This window comes from Galeopterus variegatus, unplaced genomic scaffold (assembly GCF_000696425.1).
Source record: "Galeopterus variegatus unplaced genomic scaffold, G_variegatus-3.0.2 Scaffold6752, whole genome shotgun sequence".
Taxonomy (NCBI): domain Eukaryota; kingdom Metazoa; phylum Chordata; class Mammalia; order Dermoptera; family Cynocephalidae; genus Galeopterus; species Galeopterus variegatus.
In genome coordinates this window covers 62,076-89,170 of record NW_007732863.1, presented here as the reverse complement: position 1 = coordinate 89,170, position 27,095 = coordinate 62,076, and the positions used below count along the sequence as shown (strand labels likewise).

General features: G+C 44.4%; 2 protein-coding genes across 2 annotated transcripts in view; one reads left to right on the top strand and one right to left on the bottom strand.

Annotated features, from left to right (window-relative positions):
- NUB1 (negative regulator of ubiquitin-like proteins 1) lies at positions 1-23,842 on the top strand. Its single transcript, XM_008591193.1, is given in 14 exon segments — positions 1-117; positions 3,227-3,394; positions 4,584-4,642; positions 5,597-5,667; positions 6,565-6,747; positions 6,952-7,043; positions 8,865-8,971; positions 13,567-13,753; positions 14,705-14,812; positions 15,562-15,714; positions 19,815-19,961; positions 21,610-21,705; positions 22,441-22,618; positions 22,872-23,842. Coding segments are annotated over 14 exon segments (1,935 nt in total). The 3' UTR covers positions 23,141-23,842.
- Positions 23,843-26,931: 3,089 nt separating this feature from the next.
- The window catches only part of WDR86 (WD repeat domain 86), a 21,563-nt gene continuing 21,399 nt past the window's right edge, over positions 26,932-27,095 (bottom strand). Inside the window, exon 8 of the mRNA XM_008591194.1 lies at positions 26,932-27,030. Coding sequence (XP_008589416.1) covers positions 26,932-27,030 — 99 coding nt within the window. The remainder of the gene's footprint in view (positions 27,031-27,095) is intronic.

Here is a 27,095-nt window from a genome sequence, read left to right as displayed (position 1 = left end):
ATGGCCCAAAAGAAATATCTTCAAGCAAAATTGACTCAGTTTTTAAGAGAAGACAGAATTCAACTTTGGAAGCCTCCATATACAGATGAAAATAAAGAAGTTGGTTTGGCACTAAAGGTATTTTTCTTTTAAGACATAAATAAGTAGCAGTGTTGTAAGTTTCCATGGTAAATAAGATTCTGAAGTCATGAGAAATTGCCAGACATGACCATATAAACTTTTGGCATAACCGAAAGCATTACTGATGGGAAGGTACCCGCTTTTTCCTAGGAGTTGACATTTTATTCATATGAGAATGTATCTAATTCTCAGGCGCATACTATTTCTCATACCTTTACAGCATTTCATAAAATTATTCATCTGGGAACTAATTTTGACCTGCTAGTGCTGCAGTACCAGTATGTTAGCATGTTATGTGTTCCAGGTGACATGTCCTGGTTGGTTCTCTGTCCTTGCTGTCGTTATCTGCTGTAAAACAATTGCTTTCCTCCCACAGTTTTTTACACTATGATGTTGAATTTTCCAAAATATGTATTTCTAACAATTGTGCCTGCTTTTTTTTTTTTTTTTTCCTTTTTGTCTTTTTTCGTGACCGGTAATGGGATCGCAACCCTTGGTGTCGCGCCCGTGCCGCGCTCAACCAGTGAGCGGACCGGTCTCTATATGGGATCTGAACCCTCAGCGGGAGCGCCACCGCACTCCCAAGCGCCGCACTCTACCGAGTGCGCCACCGGGCCGGGCCTTGTGCCTGCTTTTTATGGCATCATCAGAAATGGTATTATTTTTCGTAAGTGGCGTTCCTAGAAACTGAAGTTTGCCTGCTTTTCTAAGCAGAGAAACATTATTCTTTTTTGACAAATCTGTTATATTGAAATATCCTAGCCTGTAATTCTCTCCTTTCTCAGTTTGAGTATCTTGAACATGTTACTTTTGTCAGGGACTAAGGATTGTCATGAGGGCAGTAAATTGTCCTGTGTTGTGACAGAGCAATACACTTGGGAGGTGATCAGAATCTTTGTTTTTCTTTCTCTCCTGTTCCTCACAGACCTCACTGTCATGTTTTGCAGCCCATCCCCTGACCTTGCTTCTGAATTTGCTTGTAATAGTCTCTTGCCTCAGAAGCTAGGTGTGGCATAAGAAGAAAGATACTCGATTTTTGTCTCTGGTTCCTGGCAGAGCTAAAACCCTTGTAATATCCTGTCTGGTGAGGGCGATAGGAGCATCCTTTGTTCTGATGAGGCTTGGTGGCTCCTGGATAGTTCAGCCTCACTCTCAACGTTCAGGGATGGGAGAAGGTCTAGAGATTGATTTAATTACCAGTGGCCAATGATTTGATCAATGATGCCTATGTAATTATGCTTCCATTAAAACCCTTAAATGACAGAGTTTGGGGAGCTTCCAAATTGGCGAATACATCCATATGCCAGGAGGGTGGTGTACCCCAACTCTGCAGGGACAGAGGCTCCTGCACTCAGGACCATTCCAGACCTCACCTTAGTGCCTCTTCATCTTGGTGTTCATTTGTATCCTTTGTAATAGACTATAATAAGTATAGCATTTTCCTGAATTCTGTGAGACCTAGCAAATTATCAAACCTGAAGTCAGGGGTTGTGGGAACCCTCAACTTTGTATCTAAGTTGGACAGAAGTGTGGGTAATCCTGGGACCAGATACTTGGCAGCTGGCACCTAAAATAAGGACATTCTTGTGGGACTGAGCCCTTAAACCTGTGGAGTCTACTGCTAACTCTGGGTAGTAAGTGTCAGAATTGGATTGAATTGTAGCACTCTCAGTGTCAGAATTGGTTGATGACAGGAGGGAAAAAAAAATCCTGACTAGATGATTAGGTTTTCTAGAAAATTATAAAGCTGTAAAAAAAAAATGACTTTATTTAAAAAACTTATTTAATAATATACACTCAGGTTAAAAAAAGTATGTATATAATTAAATACAAAAAATATAAAGAATATGTTTTTAAAAATACATTAAACATCATCAGTATTGGTGTATTCTTCCAGTCTTTTTTTGTGTGACTTTTTTTAAAAAATTGTATTATAGGTGGGTTTATATTATTTTAAAAATATAATACTCTAATTTCTGTTTTATAACTTTATGTATATCATGAATATTTCCCCTATCATAGATAAATACTTACCCCATCATTTTGAAGTGTGGCATAGTATTGTATTATGAATTTAATGAAACCTTGGACTTTAGAGATTTTTCAGAGTGTTTCCTGTTTTATGAGATGTTTAATGAGATGTTAAGCCCTAAATTCAAATATTCTTTGGGGGAAGACACAGAGTGACTTAACTCTAAGTAATGACTGGTTCACATCCTTTTTTGAGTCCCGTTAAATCTTCTAAGTTTCCTTTCCCAATTCTTTTTTTTTTCCTTTTTGTCTTTTTTCATGTCCGGCAACGGATCGCAACCCTCAGTGTCGCGCCCGTACCAGACCGGGACCGGCAATGGGATTGCAACCCTCGGTGTTGCGCCCGCACCTCGCTCAGCCAGTGAGCGGCCGGTCTGTATGTGGGATCCGAACCCTCGGCGGGAGCGCCGCCGCACTTCCAAGCGGTGCACTGTAGCAGTGCGCCACCGGGCCAGCCCCTCCTTTCCCAATTCTAAATCTCTTCCTGGCAAATAATTTTACAACTGGTACCAGTGATTCAGAATTTTCCTTTAAGAAAATTACTTAAGTCTAACCTGACTTGTTCTCACAAGTTTGAAAAATTAGAATGTTTTCTTTTTTCCCTCCAGTGTTGAACAGTTTGCTGTTCCTTAAAATAATTTTTTAATATATTGTGGTCATATGTCATAGCCTACCCTTCTTTTCCTCCCAGGATAATCCCAATTATTTTCACTTTTTCTCTTGTCCCTGTTTTACTATCTATTTATAGATAAAACATTTATCTACTAATAAATGTTTGCATTTTCCCCTGGATCCTCTTTAAATGCCACACCTGTCACGATGTCAAGCCGCAGGGTGGATTTCAGTATAATAGCGGTGACCTCCACTCATCAGAGTTGATTGTCATAGAGTCTTTCGTGCCCTTTTCTGTATTTTGCCTTTTTTTTTTTTTTTTTTTTTTTGCGTTGGTACTGTGCTAATCTGCATTTTTTGATTTTTTCTTTATAGGACCTTGCTAAGAAGTACCCTTTTTTTTTTTTTTTTTTTTTTGCGTTGGTACTGTGCTAATCTGCATTTTTTGATTTTTTCTTTATAGGACCTTGCTAAGAAGTACTCTGACAAGCTAGAATGTTGTGAAAATGAAGTAGAAAAGATAATAGAAGAAATACGTTGCAAAGCGATTGACCGTGGAACAGGAAATAAAAATTACAGAACAACAGGGATTGCTACAATTGAGGTGTTTTTACCTTCAAGACTAAGAAAAGTGAGTCATTTCCCCAATTTACGTTTATTTATGCTTAGTAATGTGATCAAATAAGTCGTTTTTTATAAATCTATAATCCAGAGTTAAGATTCTTTTAAGTTACTTTATTTGTTGAACATTTATCAACAAAATAGTCAACAAAAGTCAATGTTATGCATTCTTAAACTGCAGCATTTCCAAGGTAGACTTGTTCTTTTTGGACGTCCAAAATTTCACAGAGCTGTGCATCACCTTCTTACCCTTTCTAGAGTTCAAATGTTTAGAAATAATGGGGAATAAAAGAGGACATCAGGTTTTCTAGAACCCTGTGCAGTAGGACACATCACAAAGGAAGTGATGTTTTGTTGGAGGTCAGAGGGCGGTCAACTGAATGCTCAAGCAAGGCCAAAATGACCTGGGTGGGGCCACTTCATCTCAGGGCCACATTCGTAATAGTTCACATCCAGAAATGTTACTGTGGCATGGTACCTACAGGTGGCTGGCCTCTCAGGACCAATCAATGTTAATCATCCTCAGAAGAAATAAAAGTATATATGTAAAAACTTGTACGTGAATCTTTATAGCAGCACTATTCACAATAGCCAAAAGGTGGAACTAGCCCAAATGTCCATCAACAGATGGATGGATAAGTAAATGTGGTATACCCATACAATGGAAAACTATTCAGCGATGAAAAGGAATGAGGTACTGATACATACAACATGGATGAACCTTAAAAACCTTATGCTGAGTGAAAGAAGCCAGATGCAGAAGGCCACATAATATATGATCCCATTTATATGAAATGTCCAGTACAGGCAAATCTGTAGAGACAGAAAATAGATTAGTGGTTGCCAGGGGCTGGGGGGAAAACAGTAGGGAATACGGGATGTAGGATAGGTGTTTCTTTAACGGATGATGAAAATGTTCTGAAGTTTGATTATATAAAAATGGCTGGCCCTGTGACAGACCCCTTTGAGCAGCCCTGCCTGGTGGTGCCACGCTGCTGCACCCTAGAGGACATTCGGGTTACAGGTCAGCTTGTGCTGGGTTATGTTCAACAGGCCTCTCCTCTAGGCAGGCAGCGTTTTACAATGACCTAAGTTTACACCCTCTGATATCAGCTTTTCTGATTTCATAGACAGGATAGTAGCTCCAAAAAATGTTAAATTCAAGTACATTTTATTTTATTTGTCTTATTTTTAAATAGGATAGGAAAAACTTATTGGAGACCCAGTTGCACATCACTGGCAAAGAATTGAGGTCTAAGTAAGTATCTGTGTGCTCTGTGTCCCAGGTGCTCTGGCTCTTTTTACATCGGCTCATTTGATCCTCTGTGACCATCCTGTAAGATAGGTAGGGCAGTTATTATCTCCATTTTATGGAAGAGAAACTCGAGGCTTTGAGGTTGAAGAACTTACTTGGGCTCACCCTGGTAGGTAAGTGGCAAAGTGAGAACTCAGGACTTACAACATGCTTCTTTATTTCCTGGTATAACTTTAGATCAGGTGGGAACTCCATGCCTACCACATAGGTACTTGGTGCATGTTTGAATGAATGAATGAGTGATATAAAGAGGAGATAGCCTGTTAGTCACTAGATTGTTAGTTTTGAATTCACTTGCATAGTCACTGACTGCTTGCTATGACATTCAACAGAGTGTTTTAGCCTATTTCAAGCTCTTGGCCCATACCTGTCACATACTAGTGAAATCCTAACTTTGAGATCTGGTTGGTTATTTCATCTATTTGTATATTTTTAAATGGTGTTTTGAACATCTCCAGGGCTAACCAGTCAGTGTGTTTCTTCAGCTGATTTTTCTCATTTTCTTCTTTGATCTGCATCAGGGCTGTTAGGGATGGATTCAGGAAGCGTCTTTCATTTACCACACACGATTGAAAGATCGTAGGGAACAACCCTTTTGTTAGGGGCTCCTCCAAGGAGACCACAGAAGGTACAGGGGATGGATTTTCTCCTGATGTGCAGCTAGGGCCCTTCTGTTCACATGGATACACAGCACCGTGGTCTCCACTTCATGAAGGAACAAGTAGTAAAACAGAGTTTAAAAAAGGACTTTGTCTCTTACACAGTTTCAAATAGCCATCTAGTAAGCCAGCTTCACTGTGAAGTGATGTTTGACAAAATAGCTGTCATAATTAAAATCTTTTTAATGGATAATAAATAATTTGTTTTGCTGCAGTTTTCACTGGTTTTATTTTACAGAATAGCTGAAACCTTTGGATTTCAAGAAAATTATATCAAAATTGTCATAAATAAGAAACAGCTTCAACTAGGTATGTGATGGCAAAGTATGTAGAATTTTTCAATCAAGCTAATATAGAAATAATGACTTCCCTCTTTTTTCTCACTATTCAGAAATTTCTGTCTTTGTTACATTTATAATCCAAAACCAATTATTTAGAAGTTTATTAAAATAAAAAACGTGAAACAGAAAACAGCTTTTCTAAGAAATGTTTGCTCAGTGCTAGTGGGGAAGACAGACACTTGTTACATGTCAGGTAAAATGTTGCATAGCGGAAGTCTGGGTGTGTTGAGAGTAAGTTCTCTCTGAGGGAAAAGAAGTGAAGTGAGTGCGGACAGTGGGAAGGCAGTCGTGGGGACTGTCCCATACTGAGAGCGCCTTGTGTTGGAGCACTATGATGTGAATTTGAGGAGCCGAAAAAGGTACAGTATGGCTGAGTTTAGGAAGTGAGGGGAGCGCTTTTTGGTTTTGTTTTTTCTTTGATTTCTTTTTTTTTTTTTTTGAGGGGAGCACTTTTTAAGGATAGAGGGCCAGGCAGAGGCCACACACTACAAAGATTATAACTGGTTCTCAGCCAGAGGTGATTTTGCCACCCAGGGGACATTTGGCATTATCTGGAGACATTTTGGTTGTTGTAACTTGGTGGGGGTATAATAGTTATCCAAGCAAATTTAAGCATATTCTTACCAATTATGGGCATCGTGGTTTGCAAATGTTAACACAGGTTTAAGAGTTCCATTTACAGTTTTTTTTTGGTGGTGGGCTGGTACAGGGATTGAACCCTGGACCTTTGTGTTATCAGTACCACACTCCAACCAACTGAGCTAACTGGCCAGCCCCTGCCAGGCACAAAACTCATTTAACGAAGAAATGGACTATTACCAGGTAAATCAGTGATTCTTATAATGTGCAGTTCTGATTTTTACAGGGGAAACCCTTGAAGAACAAGGAGTGACTCACAATGTAAAAGCGATGGTGCTGGAACTAAAGCAGTCTGAAGAGGATGCGAGGAAGAAATTCCAGGTGGAGGAAGAGGAGCACAATGAGGCTGAACTAAAGGAAAAACGAATTCAGAGGACTAAGAGAGGACTAGAGATACTGGCAGAGAGAGGTACACAGAGCTGCGGGCTTGTCTCCTCACTCGAACACTTAAACATGGCAGTGAATTGCACAAATGGGGGCTTTCACGTCTCTCATTGAGCTTTTCCCCCAATAGTCTAACTTCCTTTTTTTTAGAAACTGGCTGCTAACATTTTTAATGTTGTCACTGCTTTTTAACATTGAATTAATGGAGTTCCTTTTGATTTTGTTGCAGCTGAGATGGTGGTGGATCCAGAAACTACACCATACTTAGACATAGCTAACCAGACAGGCAGATCAATCAGAATTCCCCCATCAGAAAGAAAAGTAAGTTTTATAAGGCATCTGTGGCCCTTTCTTGGATTTGTTGTCAGAACATAGGTGGTTTTCTAATTATTTTGTCTTGGGATGTTATAAAGGATTAGAAACCTATCTGTCTCCAGCCTTATCGACAGGATCTATAACCAGGTGATGAGTAGCTGCATGCTTACCACAGGGCGGGTCTCACCCTGTGACTTGCAGTGCAGCAGTATAAGGTGGCATGGCCCTTCTCTCCTGTGGCAATGACTTTACACATGCCACCTTAACTGTTAGTGGCTTCCTGTTCCTGTGGCAGTGGGTTTTGTTTGGTTTATTTTATTAGAGGGCCGTGTCCCCTAAAGGGTGGATCAGAATAGGTGGCAGGGGGAACTGTGTAGTTTGAGAAGAGTCTTCAGGTGACTCCAACAGCTGTCCCCTGTCTGCTTCTACCCCCTTTCCCTGTTCTGTAAAGGGGAGTGTGTGTGTTGGGGAGGGTGTTGTCTTGGAACACATCCAAGGGGTCTTTTTTTTTTTTTTAAAGATGACCGGTAAGGGGATCTCAACCGTTGACTTGGTGTTGTTAACACCACACTCTCCCAAGTGAGCCACAGGCTGGCCCTCCGAGAGGTCCTCATAGCCTCATTTTACAACTTGGACCCTGAGATCAGTCTCTGAGATATGGTCCAGTAGCTGCTGCTTCTTATGAAGATCTCTAAACTATGGGTCAAGTTAATTTTAATTTTTCTGTCTCCAAAGGACAATTTTGAGGGGTTTCACTGTGTGAATTATTCCATTTTAAATTAAGGATTGAAGTTAAGTTTTAGGGCCGGCCCGTGGCTCACTCGGGAGAGTGTGTTGCTGATAACACCAAGGCCACGAGTTTGGATCCTATATAGGGATGGCCGGTTCACTCACTGGCTGAGCGTGGTGCTGACAACACCAATCCAAGAGTTGAGATCCCCTTACCGGTCATCTTTAAAAAAAAAAAAAAAAAAATTTTAATAAGAGAACTTTGTGGATTGATGTTTGAGCTATCAGTGTATTGATGTTTGTTTCTTTAGACGTGTTGGTGATTATTTGCCCACCAGTCACTTACATTAAATGCTGACATCAAGATCTTTTCGGAAAACCTTTACAAGACTGAATTATGTAAAAATTAAAATCTAAAAAAATTAATGAACTTCAGAAAACTTTCGATCACCTTTATAAAATTGTTTTGGGAAAAAAAATTGTTTTGGAAATACTAGAATTAGAAAAACCTTGATGTCGGCCGGCCCGTGGCTCACTCGGGAGAGTGCGGTGCTGATAACACCAAGGCCCCGGGTTCGGATCCCATATAGGGATGGCCGGTTCGCTCACTGGCTGAGCGTGGTGCTGACAACACCAAGTCAAGGGTTAAGATCCCCTTACCAGTCATCTTTTTAAAAAAAAAAAAAAAGAAAAAGAAAAACCTTGATGTAAATTAAGAAAAGTGAAACAAATGCTCTTTTTAAAAAGGATACAAGCATTACAGCTGCTTTTTTATATATTTAGTTTTATAGAATACTAGAAATAGATCTAGATGAGCAGATACTAAAACAAACCAATGAAAACAAAGGGGCAGGTGTTGGTTATGACCATATCAGCCACAGTAAATTGAGTGCTTGGTTTCAGTGTTTAAATGAATAAACCTTTAATTATATTTTTCTTACTTTGGGCTTTTAGATTGAGTTGTGATCTTATTTATTTATTTATTTTTTTACTTTATCATTATTATTATTTTTAGAATTAATATGCTTTTAACAATGTGGTTTTCTATATTTTAAAGTGATGTTTTTTTTTAAATCCTAAATCCATATTTTTTCCTAGGCCCTTATGTTAGCGATGGGATATCATGAGAAGGGCAGAGCTTTCCTGAAAAGAAAAGAATATGGACTAGCCTTGCCATGTCTGTTGGATGCTGACAAGTATTTCTGGTAGGCACTTTTGTACTTGGTGAATGCCAGGTTTAAGGAAGATACCCCCAGTTATACAGAGCACCCTCCCAACCCCTACACTTCAGACTTCAAATTTCCCTTTAGACAGTGGTTCATGTAATAGAGTAGTTATGGTGTAGACCAATTTGTGAATTATTTCTCTTCCCTTTGTATGACCCTCTCTTCCCTGTAAAGAGTTTTGTAAACATACTCATTAATTTTTTTTTATAACAAACATATAGGATTTCATCTTTTTTCTTCCTTTTTTTGGTGACGTGTTGCCAACCTGAACTATCTGTTATAAGTTCCCCATCAGATTTTCACCTGATGGTTTTGGTGTAGACATTGGTGATAATTCTCCAAATCCATCGTTTCATCGGGGCCTGCAAAATGGTGATACCCTATTCCTCCTGCATTTATTGCTGGACTTCTTCTGAAAAGAAATATTTTTTCTCATCAGCTATTTGGTTATGCTGAGGTACAATTTATACAGGAAAGACAAAATACTTGGTATCTTTCTCCTTATATTCTTATTTTCAGAATAAATGAGTTGCTTCTCTAGCTTCCCCCCGAGGTAACCAATGAGGTTTTCTTTTTCTTTTTTTTTTTTTTGAGTATCAGGGTTAACTCATGGATTTTGACACATTGATATGTTTCAAGTTTCAGTGCTTAAATTGGCCATTTTGGCTGGCAGGTGGTGCCTGCGTCTGTTTGACGTGATCCTGGTGGTCTTTGTAGTCTCTGATCTCTGGAGCCCAAAGATATTCCAGGCTCATCTTAGACATTTCAGATTGCAGATCAGGAATCAGCAGTTCTCCAAAGGATTCCCTATTCTTCTTAATGGGAAATGGTACTTAGAGACTATAATCCAGGCGTATTAAACATTTGAAATTAGACTTGGTATTTGAAAATGGTCAAAAGTTAACAACTTTAGTGTTGACTCCTTTTCCATTTTGGTGAATTTTGTGTACTCTTCAAGAAGATGAATTAATGCTGGCGAACTTACAAGCATACTTTTTGTGTGATTTCCCCCTCTTCGTGAAGGCAGTCAGCTCTGAAGCAAGCCAGTAGTGCAGGTGGAGGAAACTTCAACGGTTCCATTTCCTTTCCCACTTGATTTTTTTTCTCTACCTTCTCCAATAAGCTAGAAGTTCTGTCACAACTTTCTACTCTACATCTTGGGGTATGGTATGTAAGTATGATGAGAATAGTTTCTTTCCCTATTTAAAACTAAAAGGGGGAGTTCTGCTTTTAGCCAAGATGGGTAACAGGGGCTGGATTTACCCCTCACCAGAAGTGGCTAAAAACCAGGCAAAATGTGTGAAACAGTGACTTCCCTGCACTGCAGGACAGTGACTCTGAGGTGGGCAAACAGATGAGAAGAGCCCTGTGATTGTTTGAACCTACTGCCTGGAGAGAGTTGCAGGCTACAGTGTAGAGAAGGCAAACCCAGGCACAGCTTCATTCTTCCCCAGTTGAGAAGGAACTAGAAGTTTGGGAGACTGAGGAGATGAGAGGAGAGCTGCCCCAGAGAGCATGTCGGAGAGGTTCAGAGGGTCCCCTTTGCGTCTTCTGCCGAGTGATTATCACCATGTGCATGTGAAACTACCCAAGGCTGGGCAAGGTGCCACCTGGAAGAAGCAGAGAGAACAATCTTCAGAGTTCACAGAGGGCCAGGAATGGTTTATGTTCCCACCAGCCAGAGTGGAGAACTTTGTAATCACAGGGCATCAGATAGAGTGTTCAGAAAGGTATTGCTTCAGTGCTAGGGCAAAATTAGCCCTAACAGCTGCACTGATCCCACCCAAAAAAGCTTAAAAGCTAGCCTTGAACAGTAGCATTAAGTTATATTTTTTAAGTAAAGTCATGTGTTAAGGATATCCCTAATAAAGCTCAATAATTCAGCAATACAGAAATATCTACCATCCAATTAAAAATTAGCAGGCAGGCAAAGAAACTAGAAAATACAACCCATAATGAGAAAAATTGATCAATACAAACAGATCCAGAAGTGACATAGAAGCTAGAATTAGTAGACAAGGGCAAAATGGTGACTATGTTAACGAGAAGGTAGAGGAGGCATTGAATGTGTCAGAGGAAAACGTGGGAGATACACAGAAGACCTACACTGGAATTTGAGAGATGAAAAGTACATTGGGTGGCATTAGCTGCAGAAAATAGACACTGCAGAAGAAAAGATTAGTAAATGTGAAGACAAGGCAATAAAAACTATCCAACCTGAAACAGAAAAACAGCTGGAAAACTAACGAACAGTGTCAGCAGGCCGTGGAACGACGGCAGGCAGTCTGATAGATGTATGTTGGAGCCCTTGAAAGGCAGGCAGGCGACACAGAAGACGTTTGAAGAAATAATGTCCCAAATGCTTTCCAGTTTGACAAAAACTATAAACTCTCAGATACAAGAAACTTAATGAACCCCAAGTACAAGAAATATGAAAGAAACAACCAAAAAACCTACAACCAAGGCACAGTATAATCCAGTTCCTTAAAACTAGTGAAAATGGCTTTTTAGCCAACCTTTCTTGAAAAAAGATACTTAAGCTTAGCTTATTACCCTTTTTGAAATTAATCTTTGTTCATTTTACATAAACATTTTAAACTTGTAAGATAAACCATAAATTTCTGTTAAATAGCCAACTTAAGCCCAAATGGGATTTAATTTTTCTAAAGCTAGGCTCAGTAGGTTTTATTTAAATAAATGTTGTACACTTAAATTAATTAAATTTTAAAATTAATGTTGTATTTTAACGTTGTTTTCAACATGAAATTGTATTGACAGTATTGAATATTAAAGCTACTAAGACTATAAACTAAACAAGGCAATACTAATAAAACAGTATGTACTCTAAAACACAATTTTATACCCGGCTTTAGAAAATCAGTTTTTTTATCCCCAAGTGACATGATCATGTTCAAATATAGGACTAGCAGTTTCAAAATTATTACATGTAGGTGTAGATTTCTTGAAATTAAAGAATGAACTGTGCCTCTCTAAAATGAGTCCTGTGCTTTGTGTTGTTTTTTTTATTTTCCTGCACACACAATTCTGGGTCAAGCTTCATATAAGCACATGTTGACTTTATTTTTAATTGAAATGAGGCCGTTGCTTTCCTATGAATGGCAGGATAACTTTCTGCCACAGAAACCAGAACGTATGTAGAGGCAGATCAGGAAATCTCACCTTGCGTGTAAGATTAGACCCTAGTCCACAGAGTTCATTCTTTTCTCTCAAAGTGAAGTTCTCAGACTGAGCAGAAGATTTGGAGAAAGTGCCCTTCTCCCAGTCCTACACCTAAGTTGTGTGCACATGTGTGTAAAATATGGTGTATAAGTTATCTAATATTCACAAAGAATAGTAATGTTGAAGGGACAACAGACAAATGTAAAAGTCCTGCTCTGACACATTTTTCTTGCCCCGCCTCCTCCCCCCATGGTCTGTACAGGCCCTCCCCTTGGGAGACCACCATTTAAAGGGTAAATGACAAAATCAGATTCCTTTTAGTTTTTCTTTTTTTCCAAGCATATTTTGATAGGCAAGACAGGAAGCTTGAGGGCATGTGGATTTTGTAGTTTTATGCAATAAGAGCAGTCTTATTTTTAGTAGAATCCTAATAAAAACAAGTATATAAAACCTTTAAAGTTTGTTAATGTGTAATGCATGGTTCCATATGTTCTCCTTTCTTTTTGAAGACTTGAGATCCAGATTTGCATTGTGAATTTTTAACCTAATCACAACTTAAAATCAAAATAAATCATTTTAGTGGCTGTTTTTGTCAGGATATCGCCTGGACCACGCTGACTTGTTTATTATCTTTCTTGCTTTCTCTGCATCTGGCTTTAGCCCACTGCCACAGCTACAGAGTAGCCTTTAGTTAGCACGTGGGCCCTGGGCCCTCCTGAAATCAGCTAGGCATTTAAAGCCTTGCTTTTTCTGGATTGTTTTTCCTCCCAGCTTGAATGTCATTGAACGTGAATGCCCTTTTCGAGACTTCATCAGTTGAGGCTTTTGTAGTAAGCAGTGATTTTTTTGGTATGCCTCTAAAGCAGTGGTTCTCAACTTTGGATATACATTAGAATCACCTAGAGAGATCTTAGAAATACAACGTCCAGGCCCCACCCCCAGAGGTTTCTGTTATAATTGGTCTAGGTGGGGTCGCAGCATCAGCATTTCTCAAAAAATAGAAATTTCTTAACATCGGGGTGATCCTAATTTGCAATCAGGTCTGGGTACCACTGCTTTAAAGCATGGTCTCCGCATGTTTGCTGAGGGGTTCTCACACAGTGGCCTTGGGTTCTACTTCCTTACAGGCCTCTTGCCCAACATAGCAAGGGCATGTGTTTGTATGGGTGTGTGTCCTTGTGCAGCTGGTGTTAAGCTGCTATTCCTGAGCCTTAATTTCTTTTTACCTCCATTGGAAGGATTCAGATTATAAATATAACTCCCTTAAACATTGGGATCTCTTTTAGAGCAGTCAGTCTTCGAAAATACACCAGGAACTGGGAAAGAATTCCAGTAATTCACAAAAAGGTTTCTAATGCGACTTGTCAGTGATGTCGTTTCCTTTCTTTTCCCAGTGAGTGCTGCAGAGAGCTGCTGGACACAGTGGATAACTACGCCGTGCTCCAGCTAGATATAGTGTGGTGTTACTTCCGCTTAGAGCAACTGGAATGCCTTGACGATGCAGAAAAAAAATTAAACTTGGCCCAGAAATGCTTTAAAAATTGTTATGGAGAAAATCATCAGAGACTGGTTCACATAAAAGTATGGTATTTCTGTAATTTGTCTTATGTACTGTTGAGCCCATTTCTAGAATTTGTGTTTATTCTTGTAGTATTTACACTGCCAAAAGGTGATTTTATTTTGATGATAGTGTGCAATATGTTCTTTTGAAGCTATATTTTTTTTTTTCCCTTTTTGTCTTTTTTCGTGACCGGCAACGGATCGCAACCCTCAGTGTCGCGCCCGTACCGGGACCGGGACCGGCAACGGGATCGCAACCCTCGGTGTTGCGCCCGCACCTCGCTCAGCCAGTGAGCCGCCGGTCTGTATGTGGGATCTGAACCCTCGGCGGGAGCGCCGCTGTGCTCCCAAGCGGCGCACTGTAGCAGTGCGCCACCGGGCCGGCCCTGAAGCTATATTTTTATAAAGTATTAAATGTTTTACAAACCTGGCTGTTTCTCTGGTGTGTGCATTTGGCCCAGAGGAACACAGTTTTCTGTTCATAGAACCTCAGTGTTGATCATCTGAGCAGGAGAGACCTGGTGGCTTCTCTTTGGTCAGTAGAGTCTGCTGTAAGATGTAAGTGCAGAGAATAGACATTTGAACAGGAACATTTTGCTTGAATGAGTCACAGCACAAGAGCTGTGATTTGAGTAAGGATTTTAGTATGATCTCAACAAGTCATCAAAATTCTGCCCATGCAGAATATCTTTTGCCTGGTTTGGGTTTTTGCCTACTTCCGTACTGACCAGAAGGGCCACTGTCCTGGATGTCTGGAGACAGGGGCTCTGATGCCATTTCCTCCTGTGTGGCACAGGGATAGATATCATTGTGCTTGGGGACTTCATTTTTGCCATCAGCCACAGTGAAGCTAGTGACATTTTAGTACCACCATTTTGCCCCTATGGAGACAAAAGGAATTACAGATGTGAGTATTATAGACCTGTAATTAGAAATAAGACAATTTTCTCCTTTCCCCCACAATAATTTTAGGGAAATTGTGGGAAAGAGAAGGTATTGTTTTTAAGACTCTACCTGCTTCAAGGTATCCGAAACTATCACAGTGGAAATGGTGAAGAGGCTTGTGAGTATCTCAACAAGGTAAGAAAACTCTTAACACTGTAGCCATTTTCACCTTTTTTTTTTTTTAATCCCCAGAAGTTAATAGTTTGTGACTTGTGAGAAAAATGCCCCTCTCTCCTGTTCGCTCTCCCTCACAGATACCAGAAACATCTTTGTGTTTGTTAGGGTACAGGCAAGAGGCTATAATCAGGAAACTTCAAGAAGACAATGACTTTAGTTGGCTAGAAGTGTGCATCTTACTCGTCTAGCAGTCTGGGTGTGTGCAGCGCAGGCAGCAGCTGCACAAGCCTTGGCCCCAGGTCGCTGCCGTCAGTGCCTCTCCCATGGCAGAGGGGGCAAGAGAGAGTCTAGGGCAAGCCTCTTCAGAATGACCCAGACGCTGTGGCCATTGTTCAGGTCACATGCCGTCGGCCCAGACTTAACCACCTGCTACACCTAGCTTTCAGGGGGGTGAGAAATGCCACGTGCACAACTGTATTTCAGAGTTTTTTTACTGCAGAAAGATGGGAATAGTGGACACTAGTCCCTTGCACAACACCCAGCCTATTCGCCCATGTTATCTGATGGATGAGTTATGTGAGCAGAGATAGCGTTGTCTGTTTCCATTCATACGAGCTGATAATAAGTCAGATTTAGAGCTTTTATCTAAAATCTGACACAGCATATTTCACGTTGGGTACGATCTAACTTCTTTTAGGCTTTAGCTTTGTGTTAAGCTTTAACATTGCTATAGTTATATGATTCTTTACATTTCTCCCTGTCTGTAGGCACGTCAGCTTTTTAAAGAGCTATATATTGACCCAGCAAAAGTTCACAATCTGATGCAGTTGGGATTTACTGCCCAGGAAGCCCGACTTGGCCTAAGGGCGTGTGATGGGAATGTGGATCACGCGGCCACTCATCTCACCAACCGCAAAGAGGTACCCTCTCCCCTGCTGTCCCCAGGCTTGACTGATGCCTGTGCCTTTGAGTAGGTTGTGAAACTTGAGGCAGTGGCAAGCTTGTTTCCAAAATGCCTTAGTTCTCTTGGGTATGAAAGAACAAAAAAGATAATCCCATAGGAGATATTAATAACAAGGAACTCTCTATCGGTCCAGATTGGGAAGGAAGGAGGAACTCGTCTTTTTTAATTACGTCAATTTTCAGATGGTGCAGTTTCCTTAGTTTTATTTACTGCTGTGGTTGCAGGTTAAACAAGCGATCTTCTCTCTTTTTTAACATCATAGTGTATTTCTGGAAGCCATTTTAAAGGGGGTGTTTTTCCATGGGTGGGGCTATTATAGTTTGGGATTGCATTCTTGCCTAGAAACATAAACCAGCTCATAGAAACAGTAGTGTTATTGTGAAAGCACAGGTAAAAAACTACAATCATTTAAAACAATTAGTACATTAAAGAAAAGTTTAGAACTTTGGAATTAGAAGGAACCTTATCATATCCAATATGCTGGTTTTACAGTAAAGGAATTGAGGTGCAGAGAGAGTTAATGAGGGAATATTAGCAGTAGAACCATTTTTCTTCTCTCCAAAGCAAGAAGTTGGCACTAGATTATCTCACAGGTCCTTCCTAGCTGTAAGCTGCAACCATAGAAATCTCTACCATCTTTTCATGTGTGCATTCTCTTGTTTCCCTTTTTGCTAAATACCATGGTAATCCGGAAGAAAAAAAAACAGAGCATGAGGAGGGGGTATTTGGAAGGGGGCAGGAAAGCCAAGTGGTCATTTGCCTGCCTGGTGCTGAGGTGGGAGTGGATTCATGGGTTGATTATGTGGTAACCAGTCAAAAGGGCTGTTTAGGTTCTCCTTTTCCATCACTAGCCATGCTAGTTACCTTTCTCCCCCCGTCTGCCCTTGTCTGCTCTCCTAATTACGTTCCATTGGGTCCTGCGATAGAAGTTGGTGAGCATGAAAAGGCCAAGACTTTGGAAAGCTAAGTTCTATGTGTTTGCATTTTGTGTAGTCTAATTCAGTACTAACAGAAAAGCAAACATTGCTAATACAGCATTTATTACTTTACTAACAAGTAATTGTCCATAAGATTTCACTAGCATTTGGAAAGCCTATGTTTTAACGTGAGATAGTTTGAAAAATAATTTTCAGCATTGTATACTACTTTATAGTTTATGAAACAGTCTAACAGTCATGATGTCATTCAGCTCTGCCTGTGACCACCTGTGAAGCCACAAGGACAGATAACTCTCATTTTATAAATGAGGAAAACTGTGGCTCGGAGACTGACTTTTAAAGTATAGGGGAGTCATATTGTGCACATTTCTGAATTTAGTGATAAGCTGTTGAAGAAAATGCAGGTGAGAAGCAGCAGTGTGCGTTGTGCGGTTGATCCTGCTGACTCTTCCACCTGTGGACATGCATCAGTTAGGATGCCGTTGGTTGAAAGCGACAAAAAAAAAAAAAAATTTAGATTCACCTAAACAACAAAAAAAGGCAAGTTGTGGGACTTATTGGCCAATTTACTGTAAAAAGTCCACCAGTGGACTGGGTCTTAGGGTAAGTTGATTCAGTGGCCTGCCCATGTCACTGAGGACCTGGTGTCTGTCTTTCTGCCTCCCCTGTCATCAGTGTCATCTGATCACACCAGGAGTGATGTGTCCCAAAATCTTCAGTGAAAGTCCTGAGCCTCTCACTGATTGGCCACCCCTGAACCAATCATTAAGGCCAGGGGAATGCCAAGACCTGATTCGCTTAGACCTGTGGCCAGAGATGCAGGTTACCATGTTAGCTTAGACCACTCAGGGCCTATGTGGGGGGCTGGGCCCTGTGCCTTGGGGGTGGGTAGAATAGATGTTGGGGAGACAAATGCAACGTCCCACAGAACATGAGCTCCCATGGGAGATACAGCATAGGAATCCACTGCCCTCCTAGTTCCTCAGTGTCGAGTTGGAGTGTCTCTCTGCCCTGACTGCCGTATATACAAGTCTGTATGTTTTGTACAACATGGCCCTGAGTACAGGCCAGTTTCTCACCTGGCAGAAGAAACTGGGACCGTAGAAAGTGAGATCACTTACAGTGCTGCAGTAGGAGGAGGCCTCGAGTGCCACTTGGCAGCCTTCCTAGGAGGCTTCAACAGCTCATTTCCACCATATGGAGCCTTCAGCCCTGACTGTAAAACCCACTTCTCACTTAAGATTTGATTCCACTGTTTTCATAAAATATTTCAGTGCAATACTCATTGTCATTTATTTGGTCTATATTATCTTTCTAACTCTCTCTACTTAAAGAGAACTGAGAAAATAATTTTCTCATGTGTCTACATGATTAAAAGAAATCTAACTGAGACATTTGTAACTATCTTTTTCTTTTTTTTTTCGTGGCCGGCTAGTACAGGGATTGAACCCTGGACTTTGTTATCAGCACTGCTAACCAACTGAGCTAACCAGCCAGCAGTTAAAAAAAAAAAAGTATTCTTTGAGGCTCTAGCTGGTGTCAGATCTGTGTTAGGTAACACCTGGATCCTTGTTGCTGGCTGGCATTGTCTTTCTCTATGCTTGAATGTTATGCATATTTCTTAGCCTTTTGAAATATAAATGGAAGAAGCTGTAATTGAAAGCAGAGGATGGGGTCCAGAAAAGGCATTTTACGTGGGGTATATGAGTGCATAAAAGTTGAAATGTGAGTGATGTGGGATAATTTTGCTGGCAGGCCTGATCGATACCATGTAGCAGGGTAAGGACAGGTTGGAAGCCTTGGTGGGGCCCAGGGAACTGGAGCCCTGGATGTTAGAATAAGAAACTGGAGCCCATTGGGAAGGCAATGGGGGCTGCTGCATTCTTGTGAGCAAGCGGGTGAGATGATGCAGCTCACTGTGCTGTGCAGGAGCAGGAGGGGTTGGAGCTGGGGAGAGTGGCCACCAAGAGGCAGATAGAGGACATCCGAGGCGAAGGGAGTCGGTGCCATGCTTTCTCCAGGGAGCTCACCAGTAGGTCTCCGACATTAGAAACAGGAAGTTAGTCTGAGGATGCTTCATCCCGGCAGTGGTTTCGGCAGCCACTCCGTCCTGCCTCGTCTTCCCGCTGACCCCGTGGGAATCTTTGGCTCCACACCCATGTTTCCTTTCTTTTCCCAAGAATGAGGCCACTTTCTCACTGTAGGGAGAAGATAGAGGGCACTTGCTGCTTGGCTGAGCCGGGGGCAGGAATAGGTCTCTTGGAGGAGAAGCGACTGTGTTCTTCCTTGTGTTCATTGCTGCTGACCTCGGGGCTGTCTCTGGGAGAATATGCTGATCACTTAATTTTCTTGAAATGTCCCTCTCTCCTTATTGGCAATCAAACTTGTTTTTTTTTTTAAGCAGCAAAATTCCTTTTTTTAAATGACATTTTTATGACGTAACAGCTTACAAAACCAATTTAGAACTCTCCTGATTGGGGCTGGGTGGGAGAGGGGAAAAGACTAGAACCCTCCACAGCCACCTCAGGCTCTAGCAGCAGCACTTCACACCTCTGAGAAACAGGGTTGAGGACCTTTGTCTCCTTGAGCATTCTGTAGGTTCAGAATGGATAAAGAGACCGTAGAATGTACCAAAGTCCTTGCTACCCAGAGGGTGGTGGGTGGGCCAGAAGCACTGGCATCACCAGGAGCCACACCCACCCCTTGCTGGTTCAGAATCCACATTTTAACGTGAATCCCTGGGCAATCATCAAAGGCTGAGAAGTCCCCGCTCCCAGTGCAGGAAACTCCTGCCCTCTCCCTAGCAGGAGGTCCGCCCACCTCTCTGGTTGCTCGCAGCCTGCTGTGATGCCAGATGACGGGGCTTTTGAGGCACCTCCCTCCTGCCTGGGCAGAGGTCTCCACTCTACTGCTCTGCCCTCAGGAGCCCGCCATGGTGCTCTGCCCTCACAGCTCTCCTGCCCTCTGACTGGGCTGGGATAGGAAGAGAGAGTTCCCCCTCTTCTCTTGTTATTTTGCTTTGCCTGGCCACCTCAAGAATCCCCCAGAGCATAGATGGACAAGGCTTCCTGGGTAATCTCAATCCCTAACTCAGTGGGACTTTGCCCTTTTCCTAAAGGAACTGGACCAAATAAAGAAAGAGGAAAAAGAAAAGAAAAGACGCCACCTGGACAGCATAAACTCTCTGAAAGGGATGGGCTACTCCGTGCATGCAGCCAAACAGGCCCTGCATCAGGCCAGCGGGAACCTGGATGAAGCACTGAAGGTAAGGGCTGTGGCCTGTCCCCCAGCAGCAGGCCCGCTGCTTCCACAGCTCTCCAGCATCCTCCGCGATTCATGGAGCCCACACCTGTGGACCTCCTCCTAATTCCTGGTTTGGATCTGAGGGTCAGCACTCTCCTGTTCTCCAGCCCAGGGACAGAGCCAGGAAGATGGGCCTCATGCTTGGTATTTGGCCCAGGCCTCCTGGCTCAGGGAGATGGTGCTTGCCCACACTGGCAAGAGTCCACAGGCCAGGACTTGGTGCACGGTTTTCGTTTGCAGCAGAAATTGTTTAATGTAAACAGGAGTAATTTCCAAAGTGGAGAGAATGGTAATTAAAGTTTTAGCATGACTTTATGGAACTAAATTTTTTTATTTCAATATCTAGTTTTAATTATTTAGTCCATACTGCATCCTCAACAGTGACAGACAGGTTGAGATCCAGACCAGTCGCACCTTTCCCTTTCCCATCTTTGGTCATGAAGCAGATTGAATCCTTAGTAGGGGCAGGTGCTGTGCTATGCCCCAGCAGCTTGACCAGGGAGATGCCTTCTGCCCTTGGGAGCCCACAGGTCAGTGGTGGACAGGCACAGAGTTAGAGCCCTTGGGGTGAGTCTACCAAGAGGTTACCTGGGGGTGGCAACCTGCAGCTGGTCACACCAGGAGGGGTGGCTCTCTGGGCAGTTGCAGGGTCAGCGGTGGGGTTGGAGGCCTGGGCCAGTGGCGCCCCCAGGAGGTGTTGGGCTGCTGTAGCTCAGGTCATGTGCTTGCTGGAGGCAGGGCTCATGGGGTTGGGGGCTGTGGCTAGAGACAGGGCTAGATAAGTAGGCAGGAGTTCCCACCGGGCATTGCAGGCAGTGGGGGCCTGCCCTGCCTTTGCCTGTATCCCTGTCCCACTCCTCAGAGGGTCCCCCCAGGTCAGTATTTTTGTTAATATGTATAGATATATTTCTCGAATTAAAAAATGTTATTTGATTAGTTTGATTTTTTGTGTTGGAGAAATACAAAAGGGACAGGAAATTCTGAATATCTGAAGGGATGGATGGGGCTCAAAAATAATAGCTTTTAATTATACAAGTAGTGCATAAATACATTCAGCCAGCGTACAGGTATTTGGTGGTAGAAGGTGACTTCCCCAAAAGGTTGTTAACATTAAGAGTAAGTGTTGTGAGATGAAGAAATCGAGGGTCAAAAGAAGACTACTGCCTGCCTGACATTTTCAGTCTGGGGACATGACACCATCAAAAGACAGATTGGGCAGCCCTGAGCTGCCTGAGAAACCTTTGTGTATGGCTCTGCGTGGCCTCGAGCTCCAAGGGCTTTCTTGTTTGTTTCTTGTGGTACTCCTTCGCAGCCCTCCCTGCCTGCTCAGGAGGAGGGATCTCTTTGCCTGGCTGGTCTTGCTCCACCTTCAAGCCTCACCTGATGTGACCTTTGGCCAGAAGCCTTCCATGTGTGCCAGCCTGGGTTGGGCCCTTTCTCTGCCTCGTGGCACCCTTTGCACGGCCCCACCACAGTGTCCCGCACTTGTGTATGGTCCTGCAAGTAGCAGAGCTCGGGGCTGTGTCTGCCTAGCACATGATGGGTGCTGCCTCTGTTTGCACGTGACCAGCTGTTAGTGGAGAGTAAAGGGTGTTCCTCTGTGTTTTCAGATTCTCCTCAGTAATCCTCACATGTGGTGGTTAAATGATTTAGATCCAGAAACCAACAACCATGGAGAAAGTCCTTCCCAGGAAAACATTGACCAAGTGAGTGACATGCCTTCGTGCCCTCTCCACTCCCCAGCCTTGAATGGGGTTGGTTGGAGTGCCCAGGGTTATGGCAGGACAGGGTGAGTCTGGGCTGAAGCTTAGCTCCAGGTGTGACCTGCCCGCCCCACGTGAGGAGGCCCAGCCAGGGCTGGGAGGAGTGGAGCAGGAGGTGTCTCCTTAGAGCAAGAAAGATAGGAAGCCTTGGGAAGTTGTTCTTTCTATAAGTTTGCTGCCTCTTTTTTCTATGTACTGCTGCTTACATCAGCCCCATTTCTCTGCCTGTGACATAGAAGGACTTCCCTCTGTCCTTTGAGACCCATCCAGCTTTGTGTCCCAAGCAACCACTCGTTTGTGTCTGCCTGTCCCCCCCCGCCCCCCATGTTAGTGTGCCTACTGCATGTGGCTGCTTAACTGATGGTGTCCTGATTGGGTGTGTATGCCACTTTGCCGTCAGCTCCCAAGCTTGCTACTTGTCCTGAGATGACACTGACCTGTCTGACTCACGTCTTCTGAGATCCTTTCCAGATGGCTTCACACTCAGCTGTGGTGCTAAAGAGTGACTTGTGCAGAAAGGGAGTGGTGTGCGTCTCATGAGTCTAAAAACGAGACAAGGCTGTCCTAGCTGTGCCCATGTGGATGACAGGAGTGCTGGGCGTGGGGCTGGAGGTCAATGTCTGCACCATAGGCTGAGCTTTGGCGTCACCGCCGTCACCTTCCTATGTTCTCCTCTAGCTGGTGTACATGGGTTTTGACGCAGTAGTGGCCGAAGCTGCGCTGCGAGTGTTCAGGGGCAACGTGCAGCTGGCAGCTCAGACGCTGGCTCACAGCGGAGGAAGCCTGCCCCCCGACCTGCAGCTCTCAGTGGAGGACTCTTCATCAACACCGTCCACGTCCCCTTCAGACTCCGCAGGTAGGTCTGAGGTCTCTGAAGACCACGTTGAGAGCCAAGTGTTCTGCAAAGTCAGGAGCTGACAAGATCAGGCATGTGCCTTTGGCCAAGGCAGATGTGGAGACTGAGAAGGGCGTTCCCTGATGTCACTGTGCAGGCTGCTTAGACAGTGTGGCCACAAGAGGCACAGTCTGAACTTGACTTTGATCGTACAATCATGCCAAGGATTGTTCTCCTTACATAACTCACCTATTACTATGATGTTTTATTGTAGGAACCTCCAGTGCCTCCACAGATGAAGACATGGAGACAGAGGCTGTCAATGAAATACTGGAAGACATTCCAGAACATGAGGAAGATTATCTTGATTCAACTCTGGAAGATGAAGAAATTATTATTGCAGAGTACTTATCCTATGTAGAAAGTATAAAGTCAGCAACAAAGAAAAACTAAATGATGGCGAGAAATAAGTACTGAGTTTCTGCTTATAAATTCTATCTCTATGAAAAGTCTAATGCAGCTCCTTTTGTCCTTTTTGTCTGATTTTGCTCCAAGAGTTCTTCCTCCGCAGGCTGTGGGGGCAGACAGGTGTAGAAGGTGGAGAGGAGACTTGTTGGGCTGGGAGGGGGTCCTGGTCCTTTGCAGGTGGCCTGGGGAGGGAGGTTCTTCTGGCCTGGCTGCCCCCTGCTTAGCTTCTCATCCAGAAATGGGAAGGCGGCTTGCTGCTGGGGCATGGGGTGTACCCAGGGAAGGGAAGGGAGAGGAAGGAGGGTGCCAGACCCATCTCCTCTGCATCCCGCGCTGCTTGCCGCCCTCCTGCACCTGCTGCATTCGCTTCCCTTCCCACGTCTTCCTGCACCAGCCTCACGCTGCCCCGAAATCCTTCAAAGCCTCATTCTAAGTGCTGGGGGCACAAAGATGAGGCCCAGGCTGCGGGGCCATGCCACCTGTGGCCTGAAACGTCTGTGGTTTATGTTCTTAGTTCAGTAAAATATGCTCTTGAAATTCAAGGTTGAAATTCAGACTTTATGTATATTCAAAATTCCTCATTACAAAGAAAAAGTCATTTACTCAATGGGAGAATTTTAAATGCTGACCAAAGCAACTTATTTTTAATTAACGTTTTTAGACTGTACCCTCTTACTAATCTCACTGCTAGCTAAGAAGCCTGTCAGAGATTTAGATATATTTTCTCCAGGTTTTTTGTGGGTTTTCTGTCGTATGTATGACAGACTATTTCTAAAGGTGTGTTGGCTCAAGTGACTGTTCTCCAGCACCACGTGTGCGTTCCTCTGCAGGTGGGGATGGAATGAGTACCCCTCCCAGCAGCCAGGTGCTGAGCGAACCCAGTGCCAGATGTGTTCCTGAGGCTCTTCCTCCCTTTCAAAGTCACTGGAACCTCCTCTGACTCAGGCCAGGCCATGTGTTGCCATCAAGGGGCTGACTGAAATGTTCAGCTTTTTCGTGAAGCGCAGACAGCAGTTTAGATGAGCGGAAATCTTGTGCTTTTGAAACGGATGATACCAATGGAAATAAAAGGTGGAAAATATATGTAAAAGTTGTCAGCCTCACTTTGTAATAAGTTACTGAAACTCCTCAATTATTTAAATGTTAAATATTGGGCCGGCCCGGTGGCGCACTGCTACAGTGCGCCGCTTGGGAGCACGGCGGCGCTCCCGCCGAGGGTTCAGATCCCACATACAGACCGGTTCCCGCTCACTGGCTGAGCGAGGTGCGGGCGCAGCGCTGAGGGTTGCGATCCCGTTGCTGGTCCCGGTCTGGTACGGGCGTGACACTGAGGGTTGCGATCCGTTGCCGGACACGAAAAAAGACAAAAAGGAAAAAAAAAAAAAGTTAAATATCTGGGTGACCCAGAGCTTCCTTTCGATTCCAGGATGTTTGTTTCCACTGAGTTTTGTGAGGAAACATCACGGCGCCCTCAAGAGCAGCAGAGGAGTTCTGCTGGAAAGGGTCACCTGGGGAAGCAGGGAAGCTGAGGTGCCCCTATAGTGACTTGCCTTGGAAGTGGCCTTGTTTGAGACCATATCACACGGGTGTTGGGCCTAAATTGAAGCTTTTGGCTAACAGGGTGCGGTCCTGCGCTTGTTCAGCCTCCAGAACTGTGAGCAACATCGTATAACTTCGTATAATGTATGCTATACGAAGTTATGAGGGTTGCGATCCGTTGCCGGACACGAAAAAAGACAAAAAGGAAAAAAAAAAAAAGTTAAATATCTGGGTGACCCAGAGCTTCCTTTCGATTCCAGGATGTTTGTTTCCACTGAGTTTTGTGAGGAAACATCACGGCGCCCTCAAGAGCAGCAGAGGAGTTCTGCTGGAAAGGGTCACCTGGGGAAGCAGGGAAGCTGAGGTGCCCCTATAGTGACTTGCCTTGGAAGTGGCCTTGTTTGAGACCATATCACACGGGTGTTGGGCCTAAATTGAAGCTTTTGGCTAACAGGGTGCGGTCCTGCGCTTGGCTCCAGGCGTGGCTGCTGGCCTCCCACCTGTGCTTGGTGCTGATGGAGAAAGCTGGGGAGTCGCAGCCACACCAGCGGCCCGACGGCCCGACTGTCTCGTGAAGAGAGGTACGCGGGGAAGCTGGCTTTGGAGCTGGGCCAGTTCAGGGTGGAAGAGCACACTGTATCCAAGCAAGGCTGCCTGTCTCCATGAGCGACCCAACTGCTCCTGTGACACTGGACAGGCAGCGGTGGAGGGAGGGTGCTGGCACCGCAGAGTTAGAGGCCAACACAGCAGGGGTCCTGGGAGGGTTCTCCTTGGAAAGTTAGAGGAGGATGGAGAACATTCTGGACCTGGGACAAATGAGGTGGGGGTAGGGGGAGAGAAGGATGAGGGTGGATGGACTGCTGAGTAAATTACGGAGCCCTGAAGGCAGGCAAGGGGTTAGATTTGATGGGCCATTAGGGGACTTGGAGCAGGAGTGGACGAGGAAGGCAGGTGAGGTTGACCTGGGGTGTGCGATCACGTGCTGGGCCTGGTCAGGTATCCTGGGCGTTGATCCCTTTGCTTGCAAAATTCTGTCTGCTTCTGGCTCTGGTGATACTGACATGCACTGTCTCTGTTTTCCTGCCAATATATATGTCTTATAGACAGTTCCTGTCCCTCTTACTCTAGCCAACTGAATGGATGTATCAAAGGCAGACTCCTTCTGGTTACTTCCTTCATAGAATGGCAGCTGTGGTGTGGCAGGAAGGGGACAAGGTCTAGTCCAGGAGATCTGGCAGCCCTGTGCATACCATGTCTCGTCCTTGCGGGAACCAGAGAGATGATGAACATCAGGTCGTCTTTATACCTTTGTCATCTAGCAAAGATCTCTGTGCTATGGAAATAAAAATTACCCAAATATGTTATACTATCTAAGTGCAAAATAGTGGTTTTCTATTTTCTCCTCTTTCTCCGGGAGAGGCAGTCTGGAGAGAATGAATGCAGCAGCCCGTGTCTTCAGATCCACATCCGCTGGGTGTTTCTCTGGGCACATGGGAGCATGTGTGTTTTCTTCTCTGCCACAGTTGGATGAGCAGGAGCTGCTGAGGCAAGAACACAGTGTCACCTGTTACGTACATCAATGAACGTCTTCTGTCAGCCAAGGAACCTCCGAGAATGTGCATGGCAGTACAGGCCCAAAACTTGGGCAGTCGTGTCTGCCCGCACTTCCCGCAATGTCACTTCAGCCTTTTGGGAAGCCCCCTTCCTGGTGGGCAAGTCCCTCACTGCAGCCGTAGGCCCTGGAGAAGCGTTGCCAGACAGCGCTGGCTCCTGTGCACCAGGCTGGGTGGCTGCTTCCTGGACCTTCTACCCCAGACCCTGAAACAACAGCCCTCCTGGGCTCATGCCAGAAAATGATGGGCCCTCCAAAGCGGTATTCCCCGCTGACCCCTGGACAGGCTAAAGACGTCTTGGTCTCTTCCCAGCCACTCCTAGCATGAGTGACAGTGGCGGGCGCCCTTATTTCACCCACGAGGAGAGGCGGCCTGTGCAGGAGGCAGTGCGGGGCAGGAGGCCGGCGCTGCGGACCCTGGAGCCTGTACCTCCGAGGGAGGCTGGGCCAGTTTGCGAAACAGAACAGGACATACTCAGTGCTTTCAACATTAAGGGTGTGTATTCCAGTTCTCCACAAGGGTCCTCACGACAAACGTTGCCAAAACAACCTGGCTCAGTGGCTTTTGGGAAAAAGTCATTTCTACTCAGCAGGAAAGGTGGGAGCTTGGGGCCGTCAGTCCGGAGACCCTAGGAGGTGGCGGGTCCCAGGGTCGGCCAGGTGACAAGGCCTGTTGGCCCAGGGGGCGGGGAGGGAGTGGAGGAAGGTCCTCCGGTCAGGGCCACCCGGCCTCCGAGCCGCCTCCCGTCAGGAGGGTCTGGCGAGTCCGTCGCGAAGGAGAGGCCGCCCCCGGCGCCCGGGTCGACGCACGGCTCTGCGCGGAACGGCGGGCTCAGGCGGCGGCGGCGGGCTCAAGCGGGCGGCGGGTGGCGGTGGCGC